We start from the raw sequence: 27,695 nt of genomic DNA, 5'->3' as shown, positions 1-27,695 counted from the left end.
ATCATCTCAGCTAACTACTCCCCTCTGAAACTTGCGCTTCCCAGTCGTCCCTTTAAACTATTGCGCTCCCACGTCATTATCATCCACACTAAACTACCTGCGTCCCCACTACAGGTATCAGTCACTAACTAATCTTAACGTTACCTACTGTCATCTTCGCTAGATCCCTACACACCATATCCTAACCCACCCGGGCTAGTTTTCACTGCCATACACCCCATAATCTATAGCGCATTTGCCCCACCATGGGAAGGGTGGCAGGGATGCCACCCTTACCCACCGGGCCCATCGCTCATCAATCCCCCAGTCCTCTGGCACTAATAAGCCCCCCTTATTCAGAGGTACTGGGTCCCGCCTCGGCATCTAAAGCCGAGGCAATCCACGGGGGCGCCTGCTCGCTGGTGTAAGGCCTTATCCGGTCGGCGTGGACGATCCGAGGGAGGGCTCGTGGCCCCATTTTGATTTTTACTACCACATCACAGACTTGCGACAGGACGACCCCCGGGCCTTGCCACGGAGAGGTGAGTTTCGGGCACCTACCCTTCCTCCTCCGGGGATTGAAGAACCAAATCTTCATCCCCGGAGTGTACTGACTCCCCTGGCTCCGGTGGTCGTACCTGCGCTTCATCTTCTCCCCCGCCAGATGGAGTTGGCGGCGGGCGAAGGCATGGACTAGCTCCATGCCTTCCTCTAGGTGACGTGCGTACCCCTCCCTCGGCGGGTTAACCACTGTGTCTGGCACGGGACCGCATAGCAAGTCGGCGGGAGCCCGTAACTCCCGCCCATACATAAGCAACGCTGGACTGCATGCGGTGGCCCCGTGCTGGCTGGTTCGGTAGGCCATGAGCAAATAAGGGAGATATTCGTCCCAGTCATCCTGACGGGTGGCGGTGAACAGTGCCAGTTGTTGGATTAGAGTTCAGTTGAATCTCTCCACCATCCCGTCAGATTGAGGCCTTAAAGGCGTTGTTCTGGTTTTCCGAATTGACAGGAGACTGCACACATCTTTTAGCAATTTGCTCTCAAAATTTCGTCCCTGGTCGGTGTGCAACTCCTGTGGAATCCCACTCCTGACATCAATTGTTACGGACACGACTTATTAGGATGTTATGAAGGGCCGAGCGGAATGGCCGCCGTGTTCGCACAGTTTACCCGATTCCACTCGAACGTTGACTAAGTCGCGCTATGCTAAATCAATGATGGAAAGGACACAACGGCTGGGTTAAATGACACGACACCAGGGGTACAGTTCTCAAGATCTCCGGAGGAGGATATAATATGGGTTATGCAGAACGTTTAGATTACACGGCACAGAGGTACAGCACAGAAAGATGGGCACTTAGACACGGTCTTATCTTAGCCCCGACAGACCACAGACAAACGGGACAAGACTGACTCACACAGGGATTGATGGCTGGGAAGGACAGGCAGTCGATTGCTCAAGGTGCACCTTGGCTCAGTGGCAGAATCGACCCGGTCCGGTCCAAAGATGCGGGTAGGTATCGTCGCGCTGGAGGTGGCGTCCGTTTCTCCTTCGTAGCTGAGGCGCATCTGACGTCACCTCCGTCTTCCTGCGCATGTCCAGCGGGGAGTGACACGCCCTCGGCTCGTTAGCTCCGCCCCAGATGGAATCGGTCCGCCGCTTCTTATTGGGTGCGGGGGGTTACCGGGCTCCGCCCTTGACGAGGAGCTGACAGTGAGCCCCTTTGTGGTAACCCCGTCGGAGCACATGGTCAATGGCGGCTAACCAAGCCGGAGTGAGGACGCACACTCCCCGCGCCGCTGTTGTTGTTGTTGGTGTTGTTGTTTCATGAGGAAGAGATGCGGGGAGGTATTGGGAGGTCCTAAACTTACTAATGGTGCCATACAATCACATTCTGGTGCAACGAAGAGTCAGAATTAATGGAAACGAGTCCTTAACTGACATAGACTAAGAATAACTAGCAAGATGTCCTATAGTTGTCTACGTGAGATGCGGTGGACCTGGGCACGACATTTAATGGGGGAAAAAGGGGAAGGTCGGGGCTACAGAGTGTTGTTTACAGACAATGGGACTAGGGAATGGGGGATTGGGGATAGTTGGGGAGTATTGGGGAAATAGGGGAATATTTACAAGCGGATATGGATGGAGGCCAAATCCCATATCCGCAACAATATATATATATATATATATATATATATATATATATATATATATATATATATACCTAAACTTTTGTACCTAAACTTTGGTACCTTTGGTGTACCTAATAGGTACACCAAAACATTTTTTTATATTTTACTGTTTCATGTACAAAATGGACGTAAAATGTGAACAAAATTCTTACCAGAGATAAATCTGTTATCTACTGATAATATATTGTGCTTCAATGCATCCTTCTTGTGTGAAACGTAGGTTTAAAGCATTTTTTGGAAATAGGTTGAAAAGTGCAATACAAAATCTAAACTGAAACGTGAAGTTAATGTTACTAGGACGTGCCCGTACGTGGGTGCCCGTTCCTTGCCAAAAAAAAAAAAATGAAAAAGAAAAACATTCCAAACCACGTGGCAGTAACGACCACAGAACCCCCCCCCCCCCCCTCTATTGACATGAAATGGTTTGGTCCATTCGCAAAGCCAAAGCGAACGACCACAGAACCCCCCCCCCTCTATTTACATGAAATGGTTTGGTCCATTCGCAAAGCCAAAGCGAACGGCGAACGGCTAAATCGCCATAGCTCGGTAACTACTTCTCCGATTAATATGAAACCTTGAAAAGGCACATCCTCGGGTCCCCAGCAATATACCTGGCAAGTTTCAAGTATATCGGACCGGTAGTTGTCGAGAAACAGCGGTCACAGACAAACACACACACACACACACACACACACAGACACACACACACACAGAGATTACTGGAATTATAGATAGATAAACTTTTCATGTAAGGAGCAAAAACTGTTTACAAACACTCTGCTCTGTGTGGAATGAATGCTTGTTCTTAGTTTCTTCATGACATGCAATGTCTATTATTGCCAGATGTTGCAAAAAATGTTTACAGAAAGGCCGGCCATACAATCTAATGAGTGTGTTTTTTTGTTTCAGATTGCATGAACATGGGTGCCAAAGCTCAGCTAATGCCAGAAAAAAGGCAGGCAATTGTAACTTAGAAAAGAAGGCCTTGAAACAGTTGCAATGCTGGAGCTGTTTAGCTGGGTAAGACGCATGTTGCGATGATTGGTGACTCGGATTACTTGGCCTGCGATTGTGTTGTGATTCTTGGTCAACCATAACGTTTTCTATCCGCATTTTTACCAGTTTCATTGTGTTGTTTAATGGCACAAGCAACTGCATTTACTGACACTTGTAATTGTTTTGCAATTTTTCTCAAGGATTGGCCTTCTTTTCTCAGTCACAATTGCCTGTCTTTTTTTCTGGCGTTAGCTGAACTTTGGCACCCATGTTCATGCAATCTGAAACAAAAAATCTGAAAACTCATTAGATTGTATGGCCGGCCTTTCTGTAAACATTTTTTGCAATGCCTGGCAATAATAGACATTGCACGTGATGAAGATACTAACAACAAACATTCATTCCACACAGAGCAGAGTGTTTGTAAACAGTTTTTGCTCCTTACATGAAAAGTTTATAACATTAACTTCACGTTTCAGTTTAGATTTTATATTGCACTTTTCGACCTATTTCCAAAAATTGCTTTAAACCTACGTTTCACACAAGAAAGATGCATTGAAGCACAATATATTATCAGTAGAAAAGCAGATTTATCTTTGGTAAGAGTTTTGTTCACATCTTTTGTCCATTTTGCACATGAAACAGTAAAATATTAAAAAATGTTGGTTGTACTTAAACTTTTGACCGGTAGTGTATATGTATATATTTATGTGAAATATATGAATATGATAATTGTCATGAAATAGTCATTGATGTTAATGCTTCGTGATGCCTTTGTTTTTAACTCAGGATGGTATGGAAGGACCCGAGGAACATGGAAGAACTTCGGGCAGCAGCCAGAGTTCAGCGAATGTGGTTTTCCTTGACTTGGCAAAAAATACAACTCTCAATCAAACAATTGCCCCAGGAGATGTTGACCAAAGACTTCCACCAACATTTATTTTACTGTGTGGTAAGCAGGCCATGAATGATTGTGCAGGAAATGTAAAAGGTTGCACAAATATTGCTCTGGAACCTGACAGTCACTTCATGGAAACTCTCGAAGTGAAAGGTCTGCAAGAGAAGGAAGCAGCTGGGACTGACCCTTACAAGTTGCACAATAATGGCAAGAATGTTGGAAAATACAATGGGAAATATATTGCTCTTAAATCTCTCTCTCCTGTACCTTCTACAGCCACAACTGGTATTGATGCACAAATTGAGCTAGTCATTGAGTCTTCCCCTTGCTCTCAGTCTGTATTTTTTGGGAAGAATTCAGGAGCTGAACAAAAGGCAGAGACACAACAAAATGGAACTGACTCTTTTGACCTCGTCGGTTGTAATGCCGTCCAATCCAATATAGTTGATGATGGAAACTCTGTTAATTGTTACACTAAAAACACTACTTGCAAGGAAAGGATGATATCAAAATTGGCTACGAATGAGGGAGGAGAAGACTGTTTGAAGAACGATTACTTTGACGTACATTATTTACCTCAATGCTTTGCGTCATCTATTATAGAACAGCCAGTGGCATCTCTTGAAAAAGCAATAGCACACAACAGCAGTGAGCTTGTCTCGTCAAGTCTGAGGGTTCAGGATCTGAACCCTGGCTGCTTCTCCACAGCATCCTGTGGTGCAAATGAACTTGTGATGCCTCAGAGGAAAAGGCCTCATCAGTCCCAAAGCGATAGCCGGGGTGTCCATGAAACAAAGACTGCATGGGCTGGAGCAGGGGGTTCGACAGGAGCCATTTTGTCTGGAGAGCAACAGAAAACTGACATGTTGGTGCTTTCATCCAATGTTTACCTGGCAAACTGTTCACATCCAGGGACATGTAAAGACAATTTATATGTTTCTCAACAGTCGACTGCTGGACCTCTCCCAGAAGATTTTGTCCATAAGAAGGACTGGTCCGCTCCAACCACAGTTTTAGAGGTGATGATGGAGCCAAAGGGATCTTCAGCACCATCAAAGAAGAAACCAAGGACTCTGTACAGCACTGGTAATGTATTTAACACATTACAAATCTCACACTCAGAACCAATCACTCTATTTTTACACTATGTAATGAACAAACGAATGAAGAATGTGTCCAAAGCTAATCACTTACCCAACTAGATAGTATTCATAGAATACTTAACCTGCACAGTCAACTTGGTGTGAGCCAACTCTTCTGTTTTTGAACGTTTTTTTTTTTTAATCCAATATGGCTGCCAGTCCACGTGAGCGATGACATCATAAATGTATATTCTCTAATATAATTGTTGCATAGATCATGCTCAATAAATTTGAAAATGATCAGACGAAGTGTTGTCCCTGTCGAATTATGACGTCATAATTATGGCACCAATGATGTCATCGTTAGCAACACTTATTTCCCATATGGACTTATTTACAATGAGCCACGTTTCAATTTTTTTCCATAGTGCGGTTTTGGAGATATAGAGGTGCAACGTTTTTCGGTTTTTCCAAGATGGCGCCTGTAACACATGACCTATGACGTCATGATTATCATTCAAATATTCTAAAGGAGGAGGCGCTCCTATGGTGAAAATTTAGTGTCCATCAGACCAACAGTAGCTGAAATTTTTAAAATAACGATTGGATGGATGTGTTTTATTTGTCGAATTTTGACGGCATAACGAAGGCACTGATGACATCATCATTACCATATCTTATTCTCCATGGTGAGTAGTTGACAATGAGCCAGGTTTCAATTTTTTGCATGGAGTGGTTTCAGAGATATAGAGGTGTGAAGTTTTTCCAAGATGGCGCCTGTAGCACGTTACCTATGACGTCATAATAATCATTAAAATATTATACAGGAGGAGGCCCTCTTATGGTGAAAATTTCGTTTCAATCGGACCAAGAATTGCAGAGAAAAAAAAATTCATACTGATCGAATCAAGTGTTGTACATTGTCGAATTATTACGTCATAATTAAGGTGCCGATGTCATCATCATAAACATATCTTATTCCCCAAGCAGAGTACTTGACAATGAGCCATGTTTCAATTTTTTTTGATGGAGTGGTTTTGGAGATATAGAGGTGCAACTTTTTTTCGATTTTTCTTTGTGATTTGTTTTCATACATTAATTATTATTTTTTTTGTGTGATATATTTTAATTTTTTTATTTTAAATACACCTGGAAGGTACCAAATATTAATATCAGTGAGTCAGTGGTTAGAAAGAGCTTTATATATTAGATATAACCAATAAACTGTGGCAACGTAGTTTGTAAATGTTGCAGATGGCCATTAGTGCTCACAGGTTGTGCAGGTTTGGCTGTTGTAAGACATGATCTGTGCTTTTCTTCACCAAGTCTATATATATATATATATATATATATATATATATATATATATATATATATATATATATATATATATATATATATATATATATATATATATATATATATATATATATATAGTGAAACCTTGACTTACGAGTGCACCAACTTACGAGTTTTCCGAGATACGAGCCGTCGCTCGGTCGATTTTTTGCTTTGTGATGCGAGCCGAGATCTGAGTTACGAGCGAGCGAGCTTGGATATAAAACACGTAATCGTCGAAAAACATGAGCGAGGTGTGCGTGTTGTCGACTTGGCGAGGCAGTACGATCGTAGTACTTCTACGATATGTACGATTTTGAAGCAGAAGGAGTCGATAAAGGCTATAACGCCAGCCAAGGGCGTTACGATTATTTCAAAGCTCCGGACCTCTATCCATGAAGAGATGGAGAAGTTGTTGTTTGTGTGGTTGACGGAGAAGCAGCTCGCAGGAGATACCGTGACCGAGAGCATCATCTGTGAGAAGGCACGAGACATTTACGGGGATTTGGTGCAGCAGACGGCGGAAACATCAACGGACAAGGCATCGGAAGAGTCAGTCGGCCAGTCGGGGATGGTTTGATAATTTTAAGAAGAGGACCGGCATTCACTCCGTTGTCAGGCATGGTGAGGCAGCAAGCTCGGATGTGAAGGCAGCTGAAGATTTTATTATAACTTTTGCCGAACTGATAGAAGCCGAAGGATACATCCCCCAGCAAATCTTCAATTGTGACGAGACAGGGCTCTTCTGGAAAAAGATGCCGAGGAGGACGTATATAACGGCAGAGGAGAAGAGCATGCCAGGCCACAACTTGTTCAGAGTGCCGGCGATAGCTCGCCTTCTCTTTGTGGAAGACACGGTGAGATCCTTAACATCCAACAACTAATGGGACGCAAACGGGGCACCCAGTTTAGCGGTACACACATTGATGAATCACCCTGCCTGTGAAACACCGACATGACAGGTTATAGCTGGGTCGGGATTCAAACCCAGGCTGGACAGTTTAGAGTCAAGTGTGCGTACCTCCAGTCCAGGCCATCCTGCCAACTTGTATGCTGCGTACAGGTGAAATATAAAGCACGAGATATTTTTATATACATATTTCAAAAAAAATTGGTGTGGTTTTTGGGGGGCTGGAACGGATTAATAGCATTTCAATTCATTTTAATGGGGAAATTTAATTTGAGAAACGAGCAAATTGAGTTACGAGCTCGGTCACAGAACGAATTAAACTCGTAAGTCAAGGTTTCACTGTATATATATACATACATACATACATACATACATACATATATATATTCTTTCTTTTATTCTATCTATCTATATATATATATAAAAGAAAGTTTGTTTGTTTGTTTGTCTGCACGCGCTAATCTTCTGAACGGTGAAAGACAGAAGGAAACCTCTAATGAAGAAAGAAGAAAACCAAAAAATGTCGGGACGGGCCCCGGGAAGGTTATAGGCTAGGTGGCGAGGCCGGTCGAGGCCCACCTTGGCCGGGCTGGACCCATTTCGCAATTAAAAGCTGAGCTGAATTATAGTAGTCAATCTTCTACGGCCGCAAGTAAAAGCTGAATTATAGTAGTAAATTCATTCAAAAAGAACAAAAAATATCGGGACGGGCCCCGGGAAGGTTATAGGCTAGGTGGCGAGGCCGGTCGAGGCCGCTTCAGCCGGGCTGGGCCCATTTCACAATTAAAAGCTGAGCTGAATTATAGTAGTCAATCTTCTAGGGCCGTGAGTAAAAGCTGAATTATAGTAGTAAATTCATTCAAAAAGAACTAAAAATGTCGGGACGGGCCCCGGGAAGGTTATAGGCGAGGCCGGTCGAGGCCGCCTCGGCCGGGCTGGGCCCATTTTGCAATAAATCTTCTTCTTCTTTCAAAATTATCTTGAAGTACAACTTATGCACTTAATAGGAATATCTGACTGATTGCAACACATGCTTTCAAAATTCTCTCATGCGAGGCCCGACAGAGGAAAGAACCAGGAATCGTTGAGCACTAACTGATACTGGGCTCGCGTCAGACCTATGTACAGAAGATTAAATTCATTCAAAAAGAACCCGGCAACGCCGGGTGCATTCAGCTAGTATATACTTATGGATTGACATTTGTGATTGATTGACATTTGTGATGGATTCGGATTTGGATGCAATTGCTTTTTCTTTATACGAGTATTTGCCCTCATTTCAAATATGTTAGTTGCTTTTTCGCCTGAGCTACGCCGGGTACTCCAGCTGAAAACGCTTTTATACTATACTCGGGGTACAAATGCAACTTTGTCTAGGGGTAACATAGGCTATGTGGCCACGGCCTCATTCGGGGGTGTGGGGGACCAGGGAAGGGGCGTAAATTCTCCATGTAAATGTGTACTGTGTAACGTCACCTGGTGATTGTGGCAGAGGGCATTACAATTTTCCTTTTATACCTGTGTAACACTGAGGTTATGAAGCACTCCACAATTAATTCCACTTCAAAAAAAACTAAATCCCTCACAGTTCCTCCTCGTTACATTCTCAAAGCTCACCTGCATTCCACCCCTCCTCTATCGTTTTCAAACGAATCTCTGACTTGAAAATCACAATAAACCCAGTTTGTAATAAATGTCTGTTTGTCATTAAATGTCCACTTTCTAAACTCCCCCTCACCCCTCCCCTCCTAAACTCCCTCCTCACCCCTCCCTTTCAATTGTCCCCCCTTGCCCCACCCCTCCAAATCTCCCCCCTTGCCCCTCCCCTTCAAATCTTCCCCTTCAAAACTTCCCCCTCACCCCTCCCCTTCAAAACTCACCCCACCCCTCCCATTCAACCCCCCCCCCCCCGCCCCCAGCCTGCCCCTTCAAAACTCTCCCCTTACCTCTCCCCTCCAAAACGCCCCCTCACCCCTCCCTTTCAATCCTCCCTCCCCGCCTCTCCCCTCCTAAACTCCCCTCGCCCCTCCCTTCCTAAACTCTTGCCTCGCCCATCCCCTCCGAATCTCTCCCCTTGCCCCTCCCCTTCAAATCTCCCCCATCCCCCCTCCTCTTCAAAACTCCCCCCTCACCCCTCCACTTAAAAACTCTCCCCCAACCCCTCCCCTTCAAATCTCCCCCCTACCATCTTTCTCCAATTCTCCCCCCTCCAGCTCCTCCTCAATGCTGCCTCCTCCCCACTTCCTCTCCCTTCTATCTCATACCTCCACCTCTTCCAACCTTCTACTTTGCTCTGCTCCTCCAAACAACCCCTCACTGTACCTCATCCCATCACCATCAAACCTTTTGCCCTCCTCATCCTTTCCTTTCCTTTCTCCTAGCTCTTCTGCAATCTCTGACACACTATCAACAGCTCTCACTACCTCCCCCTCTCACCCCTCATCTTACCCTACTTCTCCCCTCCCCTGTCCTGTACCCGATGCTCCTCCTCCCTCTTTCTTAACGGTATGGACCTTAAACATCCGGGGCGTTTGCTGAAACCTGATTGATCTCTCCATGCAGGTTGCTTCTGACAAACCAGATGTAATCTGCTTAACAGAAACTTTCCTCCTTCAAGATGTATCTGATTCCCTAATAACTCTTCCTGGTTACTCGCTCCTCCGGTATGATAGACCTGAGCCTCGTCCTGGTGGTGGGGTTGCTATCTTTATCAAAAACTCTCTTCCTCACTCTCCTTGCACTGCCCTCTCTCCACCCCACCCCCAGGAGTACCTCTGGCTACTGCTTCATCTCCGCTCCCACCTTTTGTTCAGATGTGTTCTGTACCGTCCTCCAAACAGTGATGACTCCATTTACATTTCGCTGTCTGACAACATGGACCAACTTCTATCCACTCATCCCAACTCTCTCTTCCTCATATGTGGCGACTTCAACTGTCATCATGCCAGCTGGCTAGGTGTGGGTACCACTCTAACCAGCCATGGCATCTCAGCAATGGATTTCTGCGACTCATTGGGACTGACACAATCTGTCAATTTCCCGACCCGAATCTCAGTCAATGGAGCATCTTCTCTTCTCTACTTGGTTATGACAAACTTCCCTGCAAATGTCTGCTGCTCTTCTTCTGTTCCAATCGGTTCTTCTGATCATTTTCTTGTTAAAGTGGATATCTCTCTGGCCATTCTCAGAGGGCCTCCTCAGCGTCGTCGAGTCTGGCATTTCAGGCCGACTGGCATGGTCTCCAAGTACCGATCAATCATCTGGACTAGTCTCCCATCTCCAGTGCCTCTGACATCAACTCTTCCTGGGAATTCTTCTAAAGTAAACTGCTCTCTCTCATGCACAGATTTATCCCATCTCGTCTTCAGTTGTCATACCCTTCCTCCCATCCATGGTACACTGAATCTTGTGGTGAAGCAGCTGCCCTGAAACAGCTTGCCTTTGCCTCTTGGAAGGCTAATCCAACTGAAGGCAATCTCAGTTCCTTTCACAAAGCTCGGAACAAGTGTGTGTCTACCCTAAAGAGAGCCAGGAAGCACTATCTCTCTAATCTCAAGACTGAACTCTCAAACCTGTCTCCCTCCTCCAAACCCTGGTGGTGTCTGGTCAAATCTTTTTCTGGTGTTTGTTCCACCTCCATCCTCTCCCTTACCTCAAGCGGCTACACAGCCGACACCACACGTGACAAAGCCGAATGCCTCAACTCTGTGTTTGCCTTAAAATATTGTGTCCCAAACCCACCTCTCTCTGTAACCACCTTACCCAGTCGAACCCAGCTGCTCCTGGACTCCAAGGCCTTCTCTCCTGACAAGGTGGAAACCGGATTGATCTCTCCATACAGGTTGTTCCAGCCAAGTCTCTGTCAAACCTCAACTCTGATTCTGTAACTGGACCAGATGGCATCAGCCCACTGGTCCGAAAAGCCTGCTCTGTCGCTCTTTCACACCCTTTCTTAATTTTCATCACCCTCTCTTTTGCCCAAGGTCATCTCCCATCTGCTTGGAAATCAGCCAACATTACCGCTTTACAAAAGAAAGGTGCAAAAACAGATCCTCACAACAACAGACCAATAAACCTGCTCCCAATAATCGGCAAGGTCGTGGAATCGATCATCACTTCTGACATCAAAACCTTCCTCTTCTCCAATGGCTTGATCTCGGATCATCAATTTTGGATTCAGACCAGGTCATTCTACTCTGGACATGCTGCTTCTGCTGTCTCAACAATGGATGGAGGTCCTCAATGCCAAACAGGAAATCAGAGCTGTTTCCCTTGACATGTCTCGTGTCTTCGATATGGTCTGGCACCTCGCCTTGCTCAACAAACTCTCTTCATATGGTATCCCTGGAAACCTCCTCGCATGGCTTGCAGATTTCCTTTCTGGTCGCAGTCAATGTGTGGCCCTGAAAGGCATTCTCTCTTCTCCCCTTTCTGCTCAGGCTGGCTTCCTCAAGGCAGTGTTCTGGGCCCTTGCTTTTCTGGTCTTCATTAATGATCTCTGACTCTCTGGAAAATCCTCTCTATCTCTTTGTTGATGACTCCACTCTCTGCCGCTCCATATCCCAACCCTCCGATAGGCAGGCAGCAGCCTCTTCACTCTCTGCAGACCCGGACATTATCACAAACTGGTCACACAAGTGGAACATGTCTTTCAATCCTGGCAAATCTCACACTCTCACTTTGTCTCTCCGAAAAGACGGTTTGGACAACCCTCCCATCTACTTTCTCAACAATCCTCTTGAAGACGTTCTGTCACTCAAGCTTTTGGGTCTCACTATCTGCCATGATCTTTCCTTGAAAAACCACATTTCCCAGCTGGCCTCCAAAGCCAGTCGCCGACTGGGCATCCTCCGTCATGCGAAGTCCTTTCTGGGCACTTCTGAGCTCCTCACCACACACAAGGCTTTCATCCGCAGCTCAATGGAATGCTGCTCTCCCCTTTGGGCTGGTGCTCCTGCCTCACACCTAACTTGGCTTCATGCAGTTGAAACCAAAGCATTCAGAATCATTGGAATCTCCCACCATGAAGCCGATTCTGAGGGCCTTTCTCTCTCTTACCGCAGGCAGGTAGGTGGTCTTTCTGTCTTCTACCGACTTCTCTCCGGCCTTGCTCCCCCTGTTCTGTCTGTGCTCTGTCCCTCAAATATTCCTGCAGGATGCACAAGATCTGCCAGCAACCCTATTCTGGTGAAACTCCCAAAATCAAGACTCCCTGCTCACCTTCACTCCTTCATGCCTCTTTTCTCCCACCTCTGGAACAAACTCCCACACTCTCTTCAATCCCTCTCCTGCCTCCAGGTCTTTAAAACAGCGGTTCACCACCATCTCTTATCTCCCCCCCCCCCCCCCCCATCCAAAACCTTGATCTTTTCTACCCCCGTTAAAACACCTCAAATCCACCTCTTTAAATCCCCAACTTCCTTCCTGAAATTCCTGGAAGTGTTAATTTGCTTTTTACTGTGTACCCCTTCCTCCTCCCCCAGCCCTCCCCTTTCCACAGATCTACCGACGTCCCTGTTCTCTTCTGTTGTTGTGCTTGTGTGCTTCCCTCTCTCCCCCTCTTGTCTCCTCCTCTTGTCTCCCGCTCCCTTCATTGCATGTTTTATGTCTGTGCATGTTTTTCATGTTCAATGTGTTAGATCTTACATGAGCCTCGATTCTGTATCCCAAAAAAAACAAAAAAAACAACTTTGCACGGGAACATTTTTCCTTCTTCCCTTCCACCCATCCCCCAAAACGGAGGGGCCTATCAAAGCCACCCCCCCCCCCCAAAGATGTATAGGTAGTATATCTTTCCTCACCTCCCCCTCCCCTCCCCCTTGCACCCTCCTCCACTCCCTTCCTCAACTTTCCCTCTCCTGCTTCCTCCTCCCCCACAACCCTCCCCCCCTAGTGTACGACTGGGATAGGAAGTTTAAAAGTGGAGTGCCCAGTGTGGCAGATGCTGCTTGCTCTGGCCGGCCTCACACAGCCGACATACCAGAAATGGTTGCAGGAGTTGAGCATGTGCTGAGGGAAAACCATCGCATTACGCTGGATGAAGTGGTCTCCAAGTTGAACATTTGCCATGGTTCAGCACAGCATCGCATTCACAATGTGCTGGGGTTCTGCAAAGTGTCTCCAAGGTGGGTGCCTAGACAACTCACAGCCAAACTGAAAGAACGGTGAGTGGATGCATGTGAAGAACTTCTGCGATGTTACGAAACAGAAGGCGACGCTTTCTTACAGCGCGTAGTGACTGGGGATGAAAGCTGGGTCCAGTACTTTCAGCCAGAAATGAAGAGGGCAAGCAAAGAGTGGCACCATTCAACTTCACCAAAGCCCAAAAAATTCCACACACAGCCATCCACTGGAAAAGTGATGCTGATGCTCTTCTGGGATAGCCGAGGCCCACTTGTAGAGCATTACATGCCCAGAGGGACCACAGTCACCAGTGCATCATACTGCGACCTCCTTAATATCATCTGAAACCAGTAATCAGATCAAAACGTCGTGGACTACTCACTACCGGTGTTTTGCGGCAGCATGACAATGCTCAGCCCCACACTGCCCACCCTACAGCTGCAACAATCGAGGACCTGCATTTTGAGTGTCTTCCTCATCCACCCCACTCACCAGATCTCACCCCTTCGGATTACCACATCTTTGGGCCATTTAAAGAGGGGCTTGGTGGAACCACTTTCCGATCCGACGAAAAGGTCCAAGAGGCGGTGCACGAATGGCTCCACAAGCAGCCCAAATATTTTTTTATCGAGGAATCCAGGCCTTAGTAAAGCGCTGGAAAAACGCACTGAACACAATGGGGATTATGTTGAAAAATAACAGTTGTTACACACGTACATGTAATATAGAAGTTGTGAAAAATATTTTAAGGTTACTTGTTGTGAAATAAAACTCAGACCTCTTCCAAAAAATGAGGCTTTATTGAACTAGATCTCTCACCATCCTACAACACAAGAATGCAGATTATTAGTTTCATAAAGAAAGCAATCAATCATACATCTCCTTCTAGTTTCCTGCAAGCAAGCATTTGCATACCTGTTAAATCTCAGTAGTCTACAGCATTGGGATACAAAATGCCACCTGATTGCGCACCGAATGGACACGGTTTATATAAGCTCCGTCAAGGTCGTCCCTTTGCGCGGCTCGTCTCTTCGTGCAGCTCGAGTCATTACATCACATTTCATCACATTCTCCCTCCGTTAAAAATTCAAGCAAGCCATAAAGCAATACCAAAAAAAATGGAGCAGTCCAATAACCCACAGAATTCCTACCAACCGAGGCGATTCGGTGGCTGGCACAGACGGCCCGAACGGATGCGATATATCCCTTCCCGGCCAGATCCGTCACTACCCGTAGCGGGAAGTTTGTCTTCGCCTGATAGGATTCTTTGCGGACTAACCGTCACTGTTCAGATTGGCGAACCAGGTAACGAAGTATAATCCCGTCCTCAGCCTCCGGCAAATCATACGGCTTCAATTAATTGGGGATCTCTGCGATGCCATTAGCCTTCGTGTCCCTCTCATCCAGGATCTCTCCGCAGGGAGCGAGGTGTCAGACCGATACCGTAGTTTCTTGCCCATCCTTTAATCTGACGTGAGCGTATTCCAGGTTGGCCTCTAAAATGTGTACGCGATCTACAAACGGCTCGTACTTGCTTTGCCTGACCGCTCGCTTCAGCAGAGCAGGACCGGGTTCCGACAGCCATGAGCGATTGCCCACTGGCACTGTGCATCGTTGGTAGCGAAATAACGAAATAACTGCTCGTGTGGGGTTTCGTTTGTCACGGTACAGAGTAATGCTCGGATGGCATGCAACGCCTCAGGTGACACTCACTCCCATGATTGCACAGGTAACCCACATGTCTTCAAGTTCATCGTAACTGCTCTCCATACAATTCCTTTGTAACGTTCCACCTGGCCATTGCCTTGGGGGTTATACGCGGCAGTACGGCTGGAGGCTACTCCGAGTTCCTGGAGGAATTGCTTAACCTCCCTGGACAGAAATGCGGCACCTCGGTCTGAGTGTATTTAAGCAGGATAGCCGAATGTGAGAAACATGTGCTGAAGGCAGCGTATAACAGTCGTGGATGACATATAAGCACAGGCGTATGTGAACGGGAATCGTGAGTACTCGTCGACAAATGTAAGAATGTATCGTCGTGGGCCAAGCCCTGGCAACTGCCCCTTAAAATCCACATGCAGTCGCTCCCAAGGTTGTCCCGCATGGATCAAAGTCCCTATGGGAGGTCTTTTGAATCTCGGTTTGACTTTGGCGCACGCAGGACACGACCGACAAAGTCGCCGGACATCTTCAATGGAAAAGGGCAGATTCCTACATCGTATGAAGTGAGCTAACCAGGTGATGCCCGGATGACACAATGATTCATGGATGCCACGTAAATCTTCTGACGTCATGCAAGCGCAGACAGGCCAAGACAGTGCATCGGCCGCCACATTATCCCTCCCAGGTCTATCCACGATCTCAAAACTAAAGTCGGCTAACTCTATGCGCTAGCGAGCTATTTTGTCATTCTTAATCTTTTGAGAATGCTGTGTGTTGTACATAAAAGTCACTGACTGTTGGTCGGTAATTAGTTGATAATGTTTTCCAAGGAGAAAGTGATGCCACCGTCTGACAGCTTCATCGACAGCGTATGCCTCCTTTTCTGTCACAGAATGGCGCCATTCGCTATCAGACAAAGTCCTCAAAAAGGATGTGACGGGGCGTCCCGCCTGGTTGAGCATAGCGACAATCGCACAGTCGCTGGCATCCGTCTCGATCATGAAAGGTACCGCTTCATCTATCGAGGTCACCACAGCGCCCACTATGTCGGTTTTGAGTTGTTGAAAAGCAGCTTTAGCCGACAAGGTCAATGGGAATAATTTGCATTCCACTCGTGGTCTGATCTTCTCCGAGTACCGTGGGATCCATTTTGAGTAATGCGCAAACAGACCTAGTGCCCGGCGCAGCGCAGCCAGATCAGGGGGAGGGGCCATCTCGAGCAACGGTTGTAGGTGAGTTGCGTCGGGCCTAATCTCTCCATCGGTCACTGTGTACCCGAACAGGTCTATAGTTTTGGCTGAATACTTACACTTATCTTCATTGAGGGCAAATTGTGCTTTCGCACCACACCAAAGAATCTCTGCAAATTTGCGTCGTGGTCGGCTTGATCACGGCCACAGACCGTCACATTGACAACGTACACAAACACATCCTTTAATTATTGCTCTTTGGCTATGATGTCATCGGGCACACGTTGGAAGCAGGTTACCCCATTCGTGACTCCAAAGGGAATTCATCGAAATTGGTACAACCGCTGCCCTGATTCAACGGCGGTATAAGGGTCGATCGGCTTCTCTAATCGGTATCTGATGATACGCGCTGCGAATATCTAAGGTGCTGAACACCCTGTAGGTAGCCACCTCCCGGAACATATCGTCCATCTTTGGGAGCGGATAGGCGTCCAACTGAGTACAACGATTAATCGTTTGTGAGTAGTCAATTACCATTCGTTTCCGGTGGTTCGGACTAGCGACCACGAGTACATGAGCTCTCCACGGCGAAACACTGGTCTCGATAATTCCCTCCCATAACAATAGTTTGGTTTCGCTCTCTAAATTGAGCGTCCGCCCTTGAATACCGTCTGGACTTTACCATGACCAGATGGCAGTCGGGAGTTAAACACGGAAACAGCGGAGGGGGTCGATCGACATTTCCGGCAAACTGCATACCATGAAGGTCTTGGCACTAGCTCCCTTAAATTGCATTTCCAGTCTCCCGTGACTATTTTAAAAATCGTGACCCAAGAGCAAATTTGAGCACAGATTTTGCAGTACTAACAGTTTAACATCCGTATACATTACTCCGTTGGCCACCAGATTTACAACACAGATCCCTTTGGTGCTTTGACACAGTGACGCGGATGCCATATAGACCTGGGTAGGCCACCGGGTCGGCATGATGGGCCATCCATGACTTCGAACCAGAGTGTGACTGACGAAACTGTCACTGCTCCCCGTGTCAATCAATGCATCAGCATCCTGGCCGTTAATCTTCACCGGAATCACAGCTTTGGCGAGCCCGCGAGAAGCAGTCATGGTGAGCGGGTCGGTGCTTGACAGGAAGGCCCCCGCCAGAGTCACACGCTTGGCTTTGCTCAATCGGCACATTTTATCGGACTCTTCGCTCCTCTTCTTTATCATCGGACTCTTCGGTTTCACCTAAAGTGCGCACAAAGTTGCTTTGGCCACCTCATATGTCTCACAATGAGTGAAATAATCATAGACCGTGTTCGACACATTACTGTGGAGAATAGTCAACTTCTGCGCGTCAGAGAGGTCGGGAACAGTCGACATGTGGTGCCCGAGAGCTCGTTCCCAATAGGTCCATTGGCTGGAGGCATCGCTGGCATGTGGGTCGCCATTGAATCTTTCCAGCTTAATCAGCTTCTCCATGGCTCGTGAAGTCGAGAAATAGTTCAATTAATTGTTGTGAAATAAAACTCAGATCTCTTCCAAGAAATGAGGCTTTATTTAACGATATCGCTAACCATCCTACAACACAAGAATGCAGATTATTAGTTCCATAAAGAAACCAATCAAGCATGCATCTCCTTCTAGTTTCCTGCAAGCAAGCATTTACGTACCTGTTAAATCTCAGTAGTCTACAGTACTGGGATACAAAATGCCACCTGATTGCGCACTGAATGGACACAGTTTATATAAGCTCCTTCAAGGTCGTCCCTTTGCGCGGTTCGTCTCCTCGTTCAGCTCGAGTCATTACATCACATTTCATCATATTACTGTGATGTGACATTCATCACATTACATCACATTACATCATTTCATCACATTTTCATCACATTACATTATTGACTGCCCCTCGTACATACTAAATAAATTTGAATTTGTGAATTAAATGAAATGGGAATGGTGAGATTGATGTGTAATGTGACATTGAAGGATAGGAAACCAAATGTGGAATTACGAGATAGGTTTGGTAGCGAGAGCATTCATGAGGTTATGCTTAGGGGTAGGTTGAGGTGGTTCGGACACATGGAAAGGATTGGGGAGGACAGCTGTGTGAAGAGGTGTATAAATATGAATGTGAATGGAAGGAGAGCTAGAGGCTGTCTGAGGAAAACATAGAACGAGTTGCTGAGAGATATCAGAGTTAAGGGACTAACACAAGGGCTAGCAATGGATCATGCAGCCTGGGGAGCAGCCATTAGGTGAATCACGGCTTACAAGTGCAAACATGAAAACGGCCATAAAATGATGATGATGATGGATGATGAGATAAAAAGATGAACATGAGGTAAGAGTACAGAAGGTCGTCTTTTATTTCTTGGTATTTCTATGCATATATGTTTCACCATTGTAGAACAACAGCACTTTTCATGTCAGTCCCCCCATTTTAGGTAATTTGCTGACGTGGTTTCCATTTCAGTTCAGCTTCAGCAGCTGGAGGCAGCTTTTCAAGAAGATCACTACCCGGAATCAGCGAAACGTAAAGCAATCGCATTCTCAGTTGGGGTCTCACCTCAAAGAATCATGGTAGGAATATACTTTTATACATTTGCTTTGATTGGCTGTTGATTGTATTTTTAAACTCACTTTGATCCTCATGGCTTAAACCGACCGAGAGAATAAATAAATATATTTTAATTTAAATGCAATCAATATCTTGAAATGTAATTTATCTTTTGGAGGCCTGGATTATTCTCATGTATGCCAAATTTCACTCATCAACACAACAACAGGCATTTTAAGGCCATTTTCCCTGTTAGGGCGGGGGTTAGCCTTGTGGTCCCCATGACAATCTTCTCCATTTTCCCCTATTTTCTGCATCTCTCCTTGTTAACCCCCTTGCCCGCATTTCTTCTTCCACCATCTTTAGCCAAGTCTTTCTCGGTCTTCCCCATCCTCTACTTCCTTCTACATTCACTTCCATCACTCTTCTCAACCAGTCACTTTCATCCTTCCTCAACACATGACCAAACCATCTCAACCTGTTCCTCTTCACATCATCAATCACAGGCTCTATTCCCATCATCTTTCGCAATTCATCATTTGTCTTCCTCTCTCTCAACGATACTCCGCACATCCACCGAACCATTCGCATTTCCACCCTTTCCAGCCAAAATTTCACTCATTACTGTACACAAAGGTAAATGACACCCTGGATATGTAAGGATTATGCTTGGTGGTGGCTTAACGGTTAAGGTGGCTACCAGAGTTCAAGCCCCCACTGTACCAAAATAACACCAAGTGGGTTGACTCAGTTTGTCATCCTTCCCAGGTTGGAAAAATGAGTAGTCTCTGGAGAAAAAGTGAGCCATTGCAGTACGCTGCGTCAATGAGCAGAGATTAATTAGGGATCAGATAAGGAACCATTTATAATTACAAACTAATTAAAGGCAACCAGCATGTGTTTACCAAAGGTAGGTCTTGCCTAACAAATCTTTTAGAGTTCTATGAAACAGTTTCTGATTGGGTGGATGAGGGATTGGCAATGAATGTTGTGTATTCTAGAAGGCATTTGATAAGGTACCACATAGGAGTTTGTTAGCCAAGGTTATGGCTTGTGGAGTGGCTGGTCAGGTAGCTAATTGGATTGGAAACTGGCTTCGTGATGAGAAGCGGAGAATAGCTGTGAGTGGGAGGATGTCTTGCTTGGAGGATGTGAGTAATGGGGTATCTCGGGGGTCAGTACCATGACCATTATTATTCATAATTTACATCAACAGTTTGGATAGTGGGGTGAAGAGTAGGCTTTCCAAATTTGCAGAAGACACAAAGCTTGGATGCAAGGTAAACAAGAAGAAAAAGACGTAAAATGTAATAGCCCCTGTGGTTTTAGTAATTTTGCTGTACGGCGTTAAAGGCCGCCAGTCAGCCATCTTTGGTTGGATTACAAAATATAATCTTCTGCATATGTACACACTCATGTATTATTTTTGTGCCAAATTTGAACAAAATTGGTCCATGCATGTTGAGAAATGGTTGGCGACACGTTTAAGTAACAACATGGCCGCCAGTCGGCCATCTTGGATATGATCTCGAAAAAAAATGACGTGCATATGTAACCCATGTTTTGGGTGTGCCAGCTTTGAACAAGGTCGGAAAATGCATGTCTGAGAAGTGGTTGAGGACATGTTCAACATCGGGTTTTTTTATAACTAAAATGGCTGCCAGTCTGCCATATTTGATCACATTCGGAAACATAATGATGCACATATGTATACTATTATGTATTGTCTTTGTGACAAGTATAAAGAAAATTGGTCCAAACATCTCCGAGAAATGGTTGGGACGAGACCCAATCCATAAGCCCCCGTTTCACACTAAGTCCAACAAGTGCTAATAACGCTGTTGAAACCAAAGCATTCAGAATCATTGGAATCTCCCGCGATGAAGCTAACTCCAAGGGCCTCTCACTCACTCACCGCAGGCAGGTTGGTGGTCTTTCCATCTTCTACCGACTCCTCTCTGGCCTTGCCCCCCCAGCTCTCTCTGGGCTCTGTCCCGCAAATATTCCTACAGGTCGCACAAGATCTGCCTGCAACCCTCTTATGGTCAAACTGCCAAAATCAAGACTCTCTGCTCACCTTCACTCCTTCATTCCTCTCTTCTCCCGCCTCTGGAACAAACTCCCTCACTCTCTTCAATCCCACTCCACCCTCCAGGTCGTTAAAACTGCTGTTCACCACCATCTCTTATCTTCCCCCATCCAAAACCTTGATCTTTTCTACCCCCGCTAATTTCACCACAATTCCACTTTTTTGAAATACCAACTTCTGTCCTGGAAGTCCTTGGTGTCCTTGTGTTTTATACTTCTCCCTCCACTCCCCCCCCCCCCCCCTTCCCACGCCTCCTCCCCCCAAGCCCTCTCGCTTCCACACATCTCCCTGCTCTCAAATGTTGTGTTTGTGTGCTTCCCCTTCTCTCCCCAACTTGTTTTCCGCTCCCTCTTTTTGTGTGTTTTGTTTGTCTGGTTGATTTGTTTGTGAAGTAAATGTTAGCTCTTTCACGAGCCTCGATTCAGTATACAAAAAAAAAACAAAAAAACAAAAAAAAAACAGGGAGAGTGATGATCAGATTTAGGAAAGTATTGATACTTGCATAGATTGGGCAAAATATTGCAAATGCAATTTAACCTGGACAACTGTAAGGTACTGTTAGTGGGGCGGCTTAGCCCAAATATTCAAAAGAATTGTGCATTTTGTGATACAAGCACCAAATTTGGCACAAATGTACATTAATATGTTGCGAACATTTTCAGTCAGATATTGGGCCACTTGAAATTCCGTAATTTTTTTTTTCAAATTTTTTCAAATTTCGTAATTTCAAATTTTTCGGGTGACACCGTCACAATTTCGGTCTTCGAGGCCGGCCGATAGGCAAAGTGTGACCGGAAGGGACGAGGTTCTCCTGACCACGTGGCCCTCGATCTGGGAAGCGAGAGGCGTTCCATTAGTGGACGCGCCCCTCACGCCCGACTTTTGGGCGGCCCCGGCAGGCCGTTTGTTTTGACGTTCCGTGACAGGCCCCGCACCCCCACCTCCGGGCCGACCGGAAGCTTGTGCTGAGTACATCATACCTGAACAACTCAGTGAGGCAGAACACAGCAGTGCACACCAGGGTGACCCCTTCAGTGCATAAACCAATTAACCTGTCCACTGCAGGGCATATAGAAATGAAGTTATTTTCTGCATATAATAATAATATAAGTTCAGTTCTATATAACAATTTCTGTTATCACCACTACCACTACAACTACCACTACTACAAGCTTTGTCTGGAATTTTGTGGACTAACAGACAAACAGACATACAGACAAGCTGGGATCAAAACATTACCTCCTTCCACCATTGAGTGTAGAGGTAAACATCATGGAAATTATATCATGCCCTAGATTTAATTCATGCTTACCCGTGTATTTGCTTCACTGGTTCACAAGGTCTTTTGCATACATGTAATTCAGACTCTCGTCTTCATTGCTGACCACACAATGTTCGCAACATATTAATGTACATTTGTGCCAAATTTGGTGCTTGTATCACAAAATGCACAATTCTTTTGAATATTTGGGCTAAGCCGCCCCACTATATCGGCCGGCCTCGAAGACCGAAATTGTGACGGTGTCACCCGAAAAATTTGAAATTACGAAATTTGAAAAAATTTGAAAAAAAAAATTACGGAATTTCAAGTGGCCCAATATCTGAAAATGTTCGCAACATATTAATGTACATTTGTGCCAAATTTGGTGCTTGTATCACAAAATGCACAACAGGTTTGCTATGCTGCTACACTATGTGGATGGGTAAGAATAATGAAAACAGAGATTACATGACGCAAAGGGCAATCTTAGAGCGTGTTACACAGGACAAGGATCTGGGGGTGATAATAGATGAATGAATGAATGAATGATCGTTTTAAGGCCATTTTCCCCGCTAGAGCGGGGGTTAGCCTTGCGGGCCCCATGACAATCATGGTTCCCTGTTTGAGGCAATGTTTTTATGGCCGGATGCCCTTCCTGACGCCAACCCTTGGTCACGCTCTTACGATGCGCAGGGATACAGTGTGCCTATTCTGAATCGGGGTACACACCGGGATCATTCATCCCAGCAAGCTGGTACTCAATTTGCCGACCTCGGAAGGATGACAGGCTGAGTCAACCCCCCTGGCGTTAATTCAGCGATCGACTGGGATTCGAACCCAGGATCCTAGGATCCCAAGCCGGCACCCTAACCGCTAAGCCAACGCCAGGGGGTGATAATAGATACAGAGGGTAAACAGACAGGACAATGCCAGGCAGCCATAGGTAAAGCAAACTCCTGATTTGCAAACAAAACTCTTCGATCTCCTGATGTCCCTGCTCCCTACTGTTGTGCTTCCCCCTCTCCCCCACTCTTTTCTCCTGCTCACTTTGTTATATGTTCTGTATGTTATATGTTCTTATACGAGCCTTGACAAAGTATCCAAAATAAAGAAAAGAACAGGGTTTAAGGTTCCATTCGTATGGCGGTGATTTATAAATGGTTTTAAAACCACAAAATATGTGGTTTTAACATTGTATAGGAATTTAGTGAGGCCCCATCTGGAATATTGTGTGCTGTTTTGGCCACCGCAACTGAGGTAGGATAAAGCTGCTACTAGATTGATTCCGGGTCTAGTTAGACTCAGCTATGAGGAGCGACCGAAGGAGACAGAACTTTATACATTAGAAAGGAGGCAGTCATGAGAGGATATGATAGAGATGTTTAAGATAATGAAGGGGAAGCCAAAATAAGTGCAGAATAATTATTTAGCACAGTAGACAGTGGTGGGACCAGGGACATAGCCTGAGATTAAAGAAGAGGAGAGTTAGATGGTAATAAGGTAAGGGTCTTCACTCAGAGTAGTTAATGCATGAAATTGTCTTCCTGGAAAGGTAGCAGCAGCACAAACAAAATATGGTTTTAAATTTGAATTTGATATGTACTTAGAAGCATTGGAGAAAGACGGTTGTAGGGATATTAGCAGGGCGTTTAGGTAGCGCGAGTACGGATGGGTGATTGTGTGCATCTGTGCAGAGTATTGTCTGTAGAGGTCTCATCAAGTGGTGGTGTGTGGTTGATGCTATGTGTTTCTCACCTCAGAACCATCATTGCCAACTCCCCCTACCTCCTACCTGGAAGTTAAAAAAAACAAAATAAAAAGAAAACAGACGCAAAAACCACAATGAAAAAAAACCACAGAGCATTCATAATTATTTTTAAAGTACAATTTTTATTTTTTTATTTTTTTTTAAATAATGAAAATACATACCTTTTCATTTTGCTGCCGTTGGGATATCCCTGGACGTGCCACATTGTCTTATCTACATTCCTCCTATTTTTCCTCCAATGCAGTTACCTCGTTTTGACGGATAGAGTTGGTCTGTGTTGATGTGGCGAATGTGGCCGAATAATGGCCTCCTGCTGCGTCTAATTACCTCCATGACCGATGGTGGAATAAGGTTATGTTTTTACTCCTGTCTGTTTGTCTGTCTGTCTGTGAACAAAATATCTCAAAGTTGTGGACAGATTCGGACGAAATTTGTCATAAAATGTAGCATATGTCACAAGGACGAAATTATTCGATTTTGGTGAAGATCCGGTTTCGGATCTGGCTACGAGAATTTTAAAAAATGATTCTTCACCATTGGGAGATAGGGCCAAAATCGATACATAGCAGGATATCTCAAAGTTGTGGACAGATTTGGACGAAACATGGTGGACCGGTTGGGTGTCTGACCAGGACAAATAGATTCGATTTTGGTGAAGATCTGAATATGGATTCGGATATGAGAATTATTTAATTTTTTAAGTGATTCTTTAGCATTGAGTGATGGGGCTAAAATCGATATAAAGCAGGAAATCTCAAAAAGTTGTGGACATATTTGGACGAAACATGTTGAGCATGTTGTGTGTGTGACAAGGAAGAATCGATTCAATTTTGGTGAAGATCTGGATCTGGATCCAGCTCGCATAATTTTTTAAGTGATTCTTCACCATTGAGTGATATGGCCAACCAGGCCAGGGAGGCCGGGGTCATGTTATCATTATTATTGTTACCTGAGTGCCATTCCAACAATTACGATGTGATTTAATCTATATACTATTATTCCCATTGGTGATGGTGTAACTTCCATCCACGGGTGACTTCACCCTATCCCCTTCACCCCCCCCCCCCCCACCCCCCTACTGTTACGGATTCGTCCCTTCCGCTGTTGTGGTTTTCATCCACTTGAAACACTTCTGGTTCTATGTTTTATAATTGTTGTTGTTTAAGGGAAATGGTTATTGTGGTTAAAAGGTTAAAAGCGTTCATGGTAAAAAAGAGACAGGAAGCAGGATCGGGAACCGGAAGGAGAGAAAAAGAAGAAGAAGAAGGTGTGGCGAGAAAAGTCGGACAAGACACGTGTCTTGAAGCTCCGTAGCCAGCGTGATCGAACGAAAGTCGCGAGTGAACTTTGAGTTTCCTTGAAAGGAATTTCCTGCGATAGGTTATCGCTGGAGGATTGAGAAACCTGCGTAATCAGGTTTAGGCGTGGAGGTTCGGAAGAATCCTCGCCAAGTCGCTTCGACTCAAGTAAGAGCCGTCGGCCATTTTGAACCTTGCGCTTCGTTCACCGAAAAAGGTTTTGCTACGCATCAGCTTTTCTCGCCCTCCTGTCGTCTGCCGGGGATGTGTGTGCGCAAAAGCAGCGTTTGAAGATTACATTGCGGTTCGCTGATTGAACTGTGAAAGTGCACATCTGGATCGCGCCTTTGGGATTTCCCTGTCCGTCACCAGTCTGTTTTTGGGTTGGACCACGTGACTGTCCACGCTTTGCCTACGCCTCATTACTCGCCTCATCGCCTCATCACTACTCGCAGGAGGGGATCACCTATGAGTTATAGAGACATTGAGGAGGGTTATTTTTCATTCACTGGGAGCGCAGTGAGTTATCTTACTTTAGCTGATGGTACCATCTTAAGATGTATTTAGTGCACTTTGATTGCTATTGGTTGTACCGTTATTCTTGTGTGTGATTTTTAATACATTTGTTCGTTTATAATCATCGGTGTGGTTTCATTATTGAAATCCTGACACAGAATAACATATTTTTCTGCCGTGGCTCCTCTCGGGGTTCGGAGGTATACCGAGACCAGGAGGTCGGGGAGGAACACGTAACACCTACCCCACCCCAATTTATCCGACTGGAAAGTTTTGGGAGCCGCAGATGGGTGAGGAGAGGGAGGCCGGGGTCATGTTATCATTATTATTGTTACCTCTGCCATCAAAGGTGGATGGAGGTTATGTTTTCACCTCTGTCTGTCTGTTTGCCCATTTGTCTGTCTGTCCGTTTGTGAACAAAATATCTCAAAACGTAGTGGACGGATTCGGACGAAATTTGGCAGAGATGTAGCATATGCGACAAAGACGAAATGATTAGATTTTGGTGAAGATCCGGATTCGGATCCGGCTAGTATCATTTTTTAAGTGATTCTTCACCATTGGGCCAAAAACGAGGCATAGCAGGATATCTCAGAAAGTTGTGGATGGATTTGGCCGAAACTTGTTGGACCGGTTGGGTGTGTGACAAGGACAATTCGATTCGATTTTGGTGAAGATCTGAATATGGATTCGGATATGAGAATTATTTTAATTCATAACTGATTATTCACCATTAGGAGACGGGGCCAAAAACGATACATAGCAGGATATCTCAAAAAGTTATGGATGGATTTGGACGAAACTTGTTGGACAGGTTGTGTGTGTGACAAGGAAGAATCAATTCAATTTTGATGAAGATCCGGATCCAGCTAGTAGAATTTTTAAGTGATTCTTCACCATTGAGTGATATGGCCAACCAGGCAGAGGTATGCTCTCTACCGAGTGCCGTTCTCGTTGTGCTCTGTTATAATTTGGAACGTTCCTGAACCTGGAATGCCAGGCCTTCAAAGACCCATTTGTTCCATCTCATTGCATCCTGTTTTACATTGAATGCAAAATTCCCCTTTTTGAACAAAATTACCCTTTCAATGCAATTACAAACACATATCGCTCTTTATACCCTTATGCACCTGTAAATGTGGTCACGATAGCCATGTTTCCGAACATGAACAAAGCACGTTTTATTTCTCAGTGCAACTGTGTGAATAAAATTATATTTCGACCAATTTATACACAAGTGCAGATGTAATGAAAATGCTTGTACTTCGATACGATAACCATATGTTATTTTTCTCTTATCCATAAAATAAAGGTACTTTTAACAATCCACCTGCTTATGAACTGCCATCATATCATCCTCATTGTTGATCTGCCGCCTATCATAGGTGTGGTTCCAGAACCGTCGAGCAAAGTTCCGTAAGTTGGAGAAGAGCTTGGAGAAGGTGGAGCAAGCACAGTCATCACGTGTATGTTCAGTTTTCGGGCCTCGTAGACAGGATGCCACTGCTTCTCAGGTTATGCATGGCAACAACAGGCAAGGATGTTTCTTGTAATGGGCACTTAACATTGAAGTACAATAATTTTATATTTTTTGTTGCATTCCATAAACATAATGTAAAACTTGAAAAATGAATACATCAACTATAGCGAAGTCGATGGCGCGCCTTCGCAAATCCCCACGCTTCACACTTAAAGCAAAGTTGAAAGATGACAAAACGTTTCACCAGGAATGATCCAATATCAAATTTTGAGTTAAAAAAAATTCTTCCATTTTGACCCCTGCTGCCAAAGTTCCCACCCCCTGGGGCATGAACCCGGGGGCATTTTGG

The 27,695-nt window shown here is 45.2% G+C and overlaps 1 protein-coding gene across 1 annotated transcript; it reads left to right on the top strand.

The window, feature by feature from the left end:
* Positions 1-3,961: 3,961 nt before the first annotated feature.
* On the top strand, positions 3,962-27,419 carry LOC144892730 (diencephalon/mesencephalon homeobox protein 1-like). Its single transcript, XM_078781053.1, has 4 exons — positions 3,962-4,123; positions 5,017-5,155; positions 18,851-18,957; positions 27,252-27,419. Exons 1-4 carry the CDS (start codon positions 3,962-3,964, stop codon positions 27,417-27,419), a joined length of 576 nt encoding a protein of 191 aa, XP_078637179.1.
* The last annotated feature ends 276 nt before the right edge of the window (positions 27,420-27,695 follow it).

The sequence above is a fragment of the Myxine glutinosa genome, chromosome 6 (genome assembly GCF_964187855.1).
Source record: "Myxine glutinosa chromosome 6, kmMyxGlut1.1, whole genome shotgun sequence".
Taxonomy (NCBI): domain Eukaryota; kingdom Metazoa; phylum Chordata; class Myxini; order Myxiniformes; family Myxinidae; genus Myxine; species Myxine glutinosa.
This window is presented reverse-complemented; position numbering and strand designations above follow the sequence as displayed.

What these genes read in the sequence shown, in the direction of transcription:
- LOC144892730 (XM_078781053.1), top strand. Translation starts at nt 3,962, where the DNA reads ATGGTATGGAAGGACCCGAGGAACATGGAAGAACTTCGGGCAGCAGCC. An exon ending in AACATTTATTTTACTGTGTG is followed by an intron (nt 4,124 to 5,016) that starts GTAAGCAGGCCA and finishes GTTTCTCAACAG; the next exon opens with TCGACTGCTGGACCTCTCCC. An exon ending in TCTCACCTCAAAGAATCATG is followed by an intron (nt 18,958 to 27,251) that starts GTAGGAATATAC and finishes CGCCTATCATAG; the next exon opens with GTGTGGTTCCAGAACCGTCG.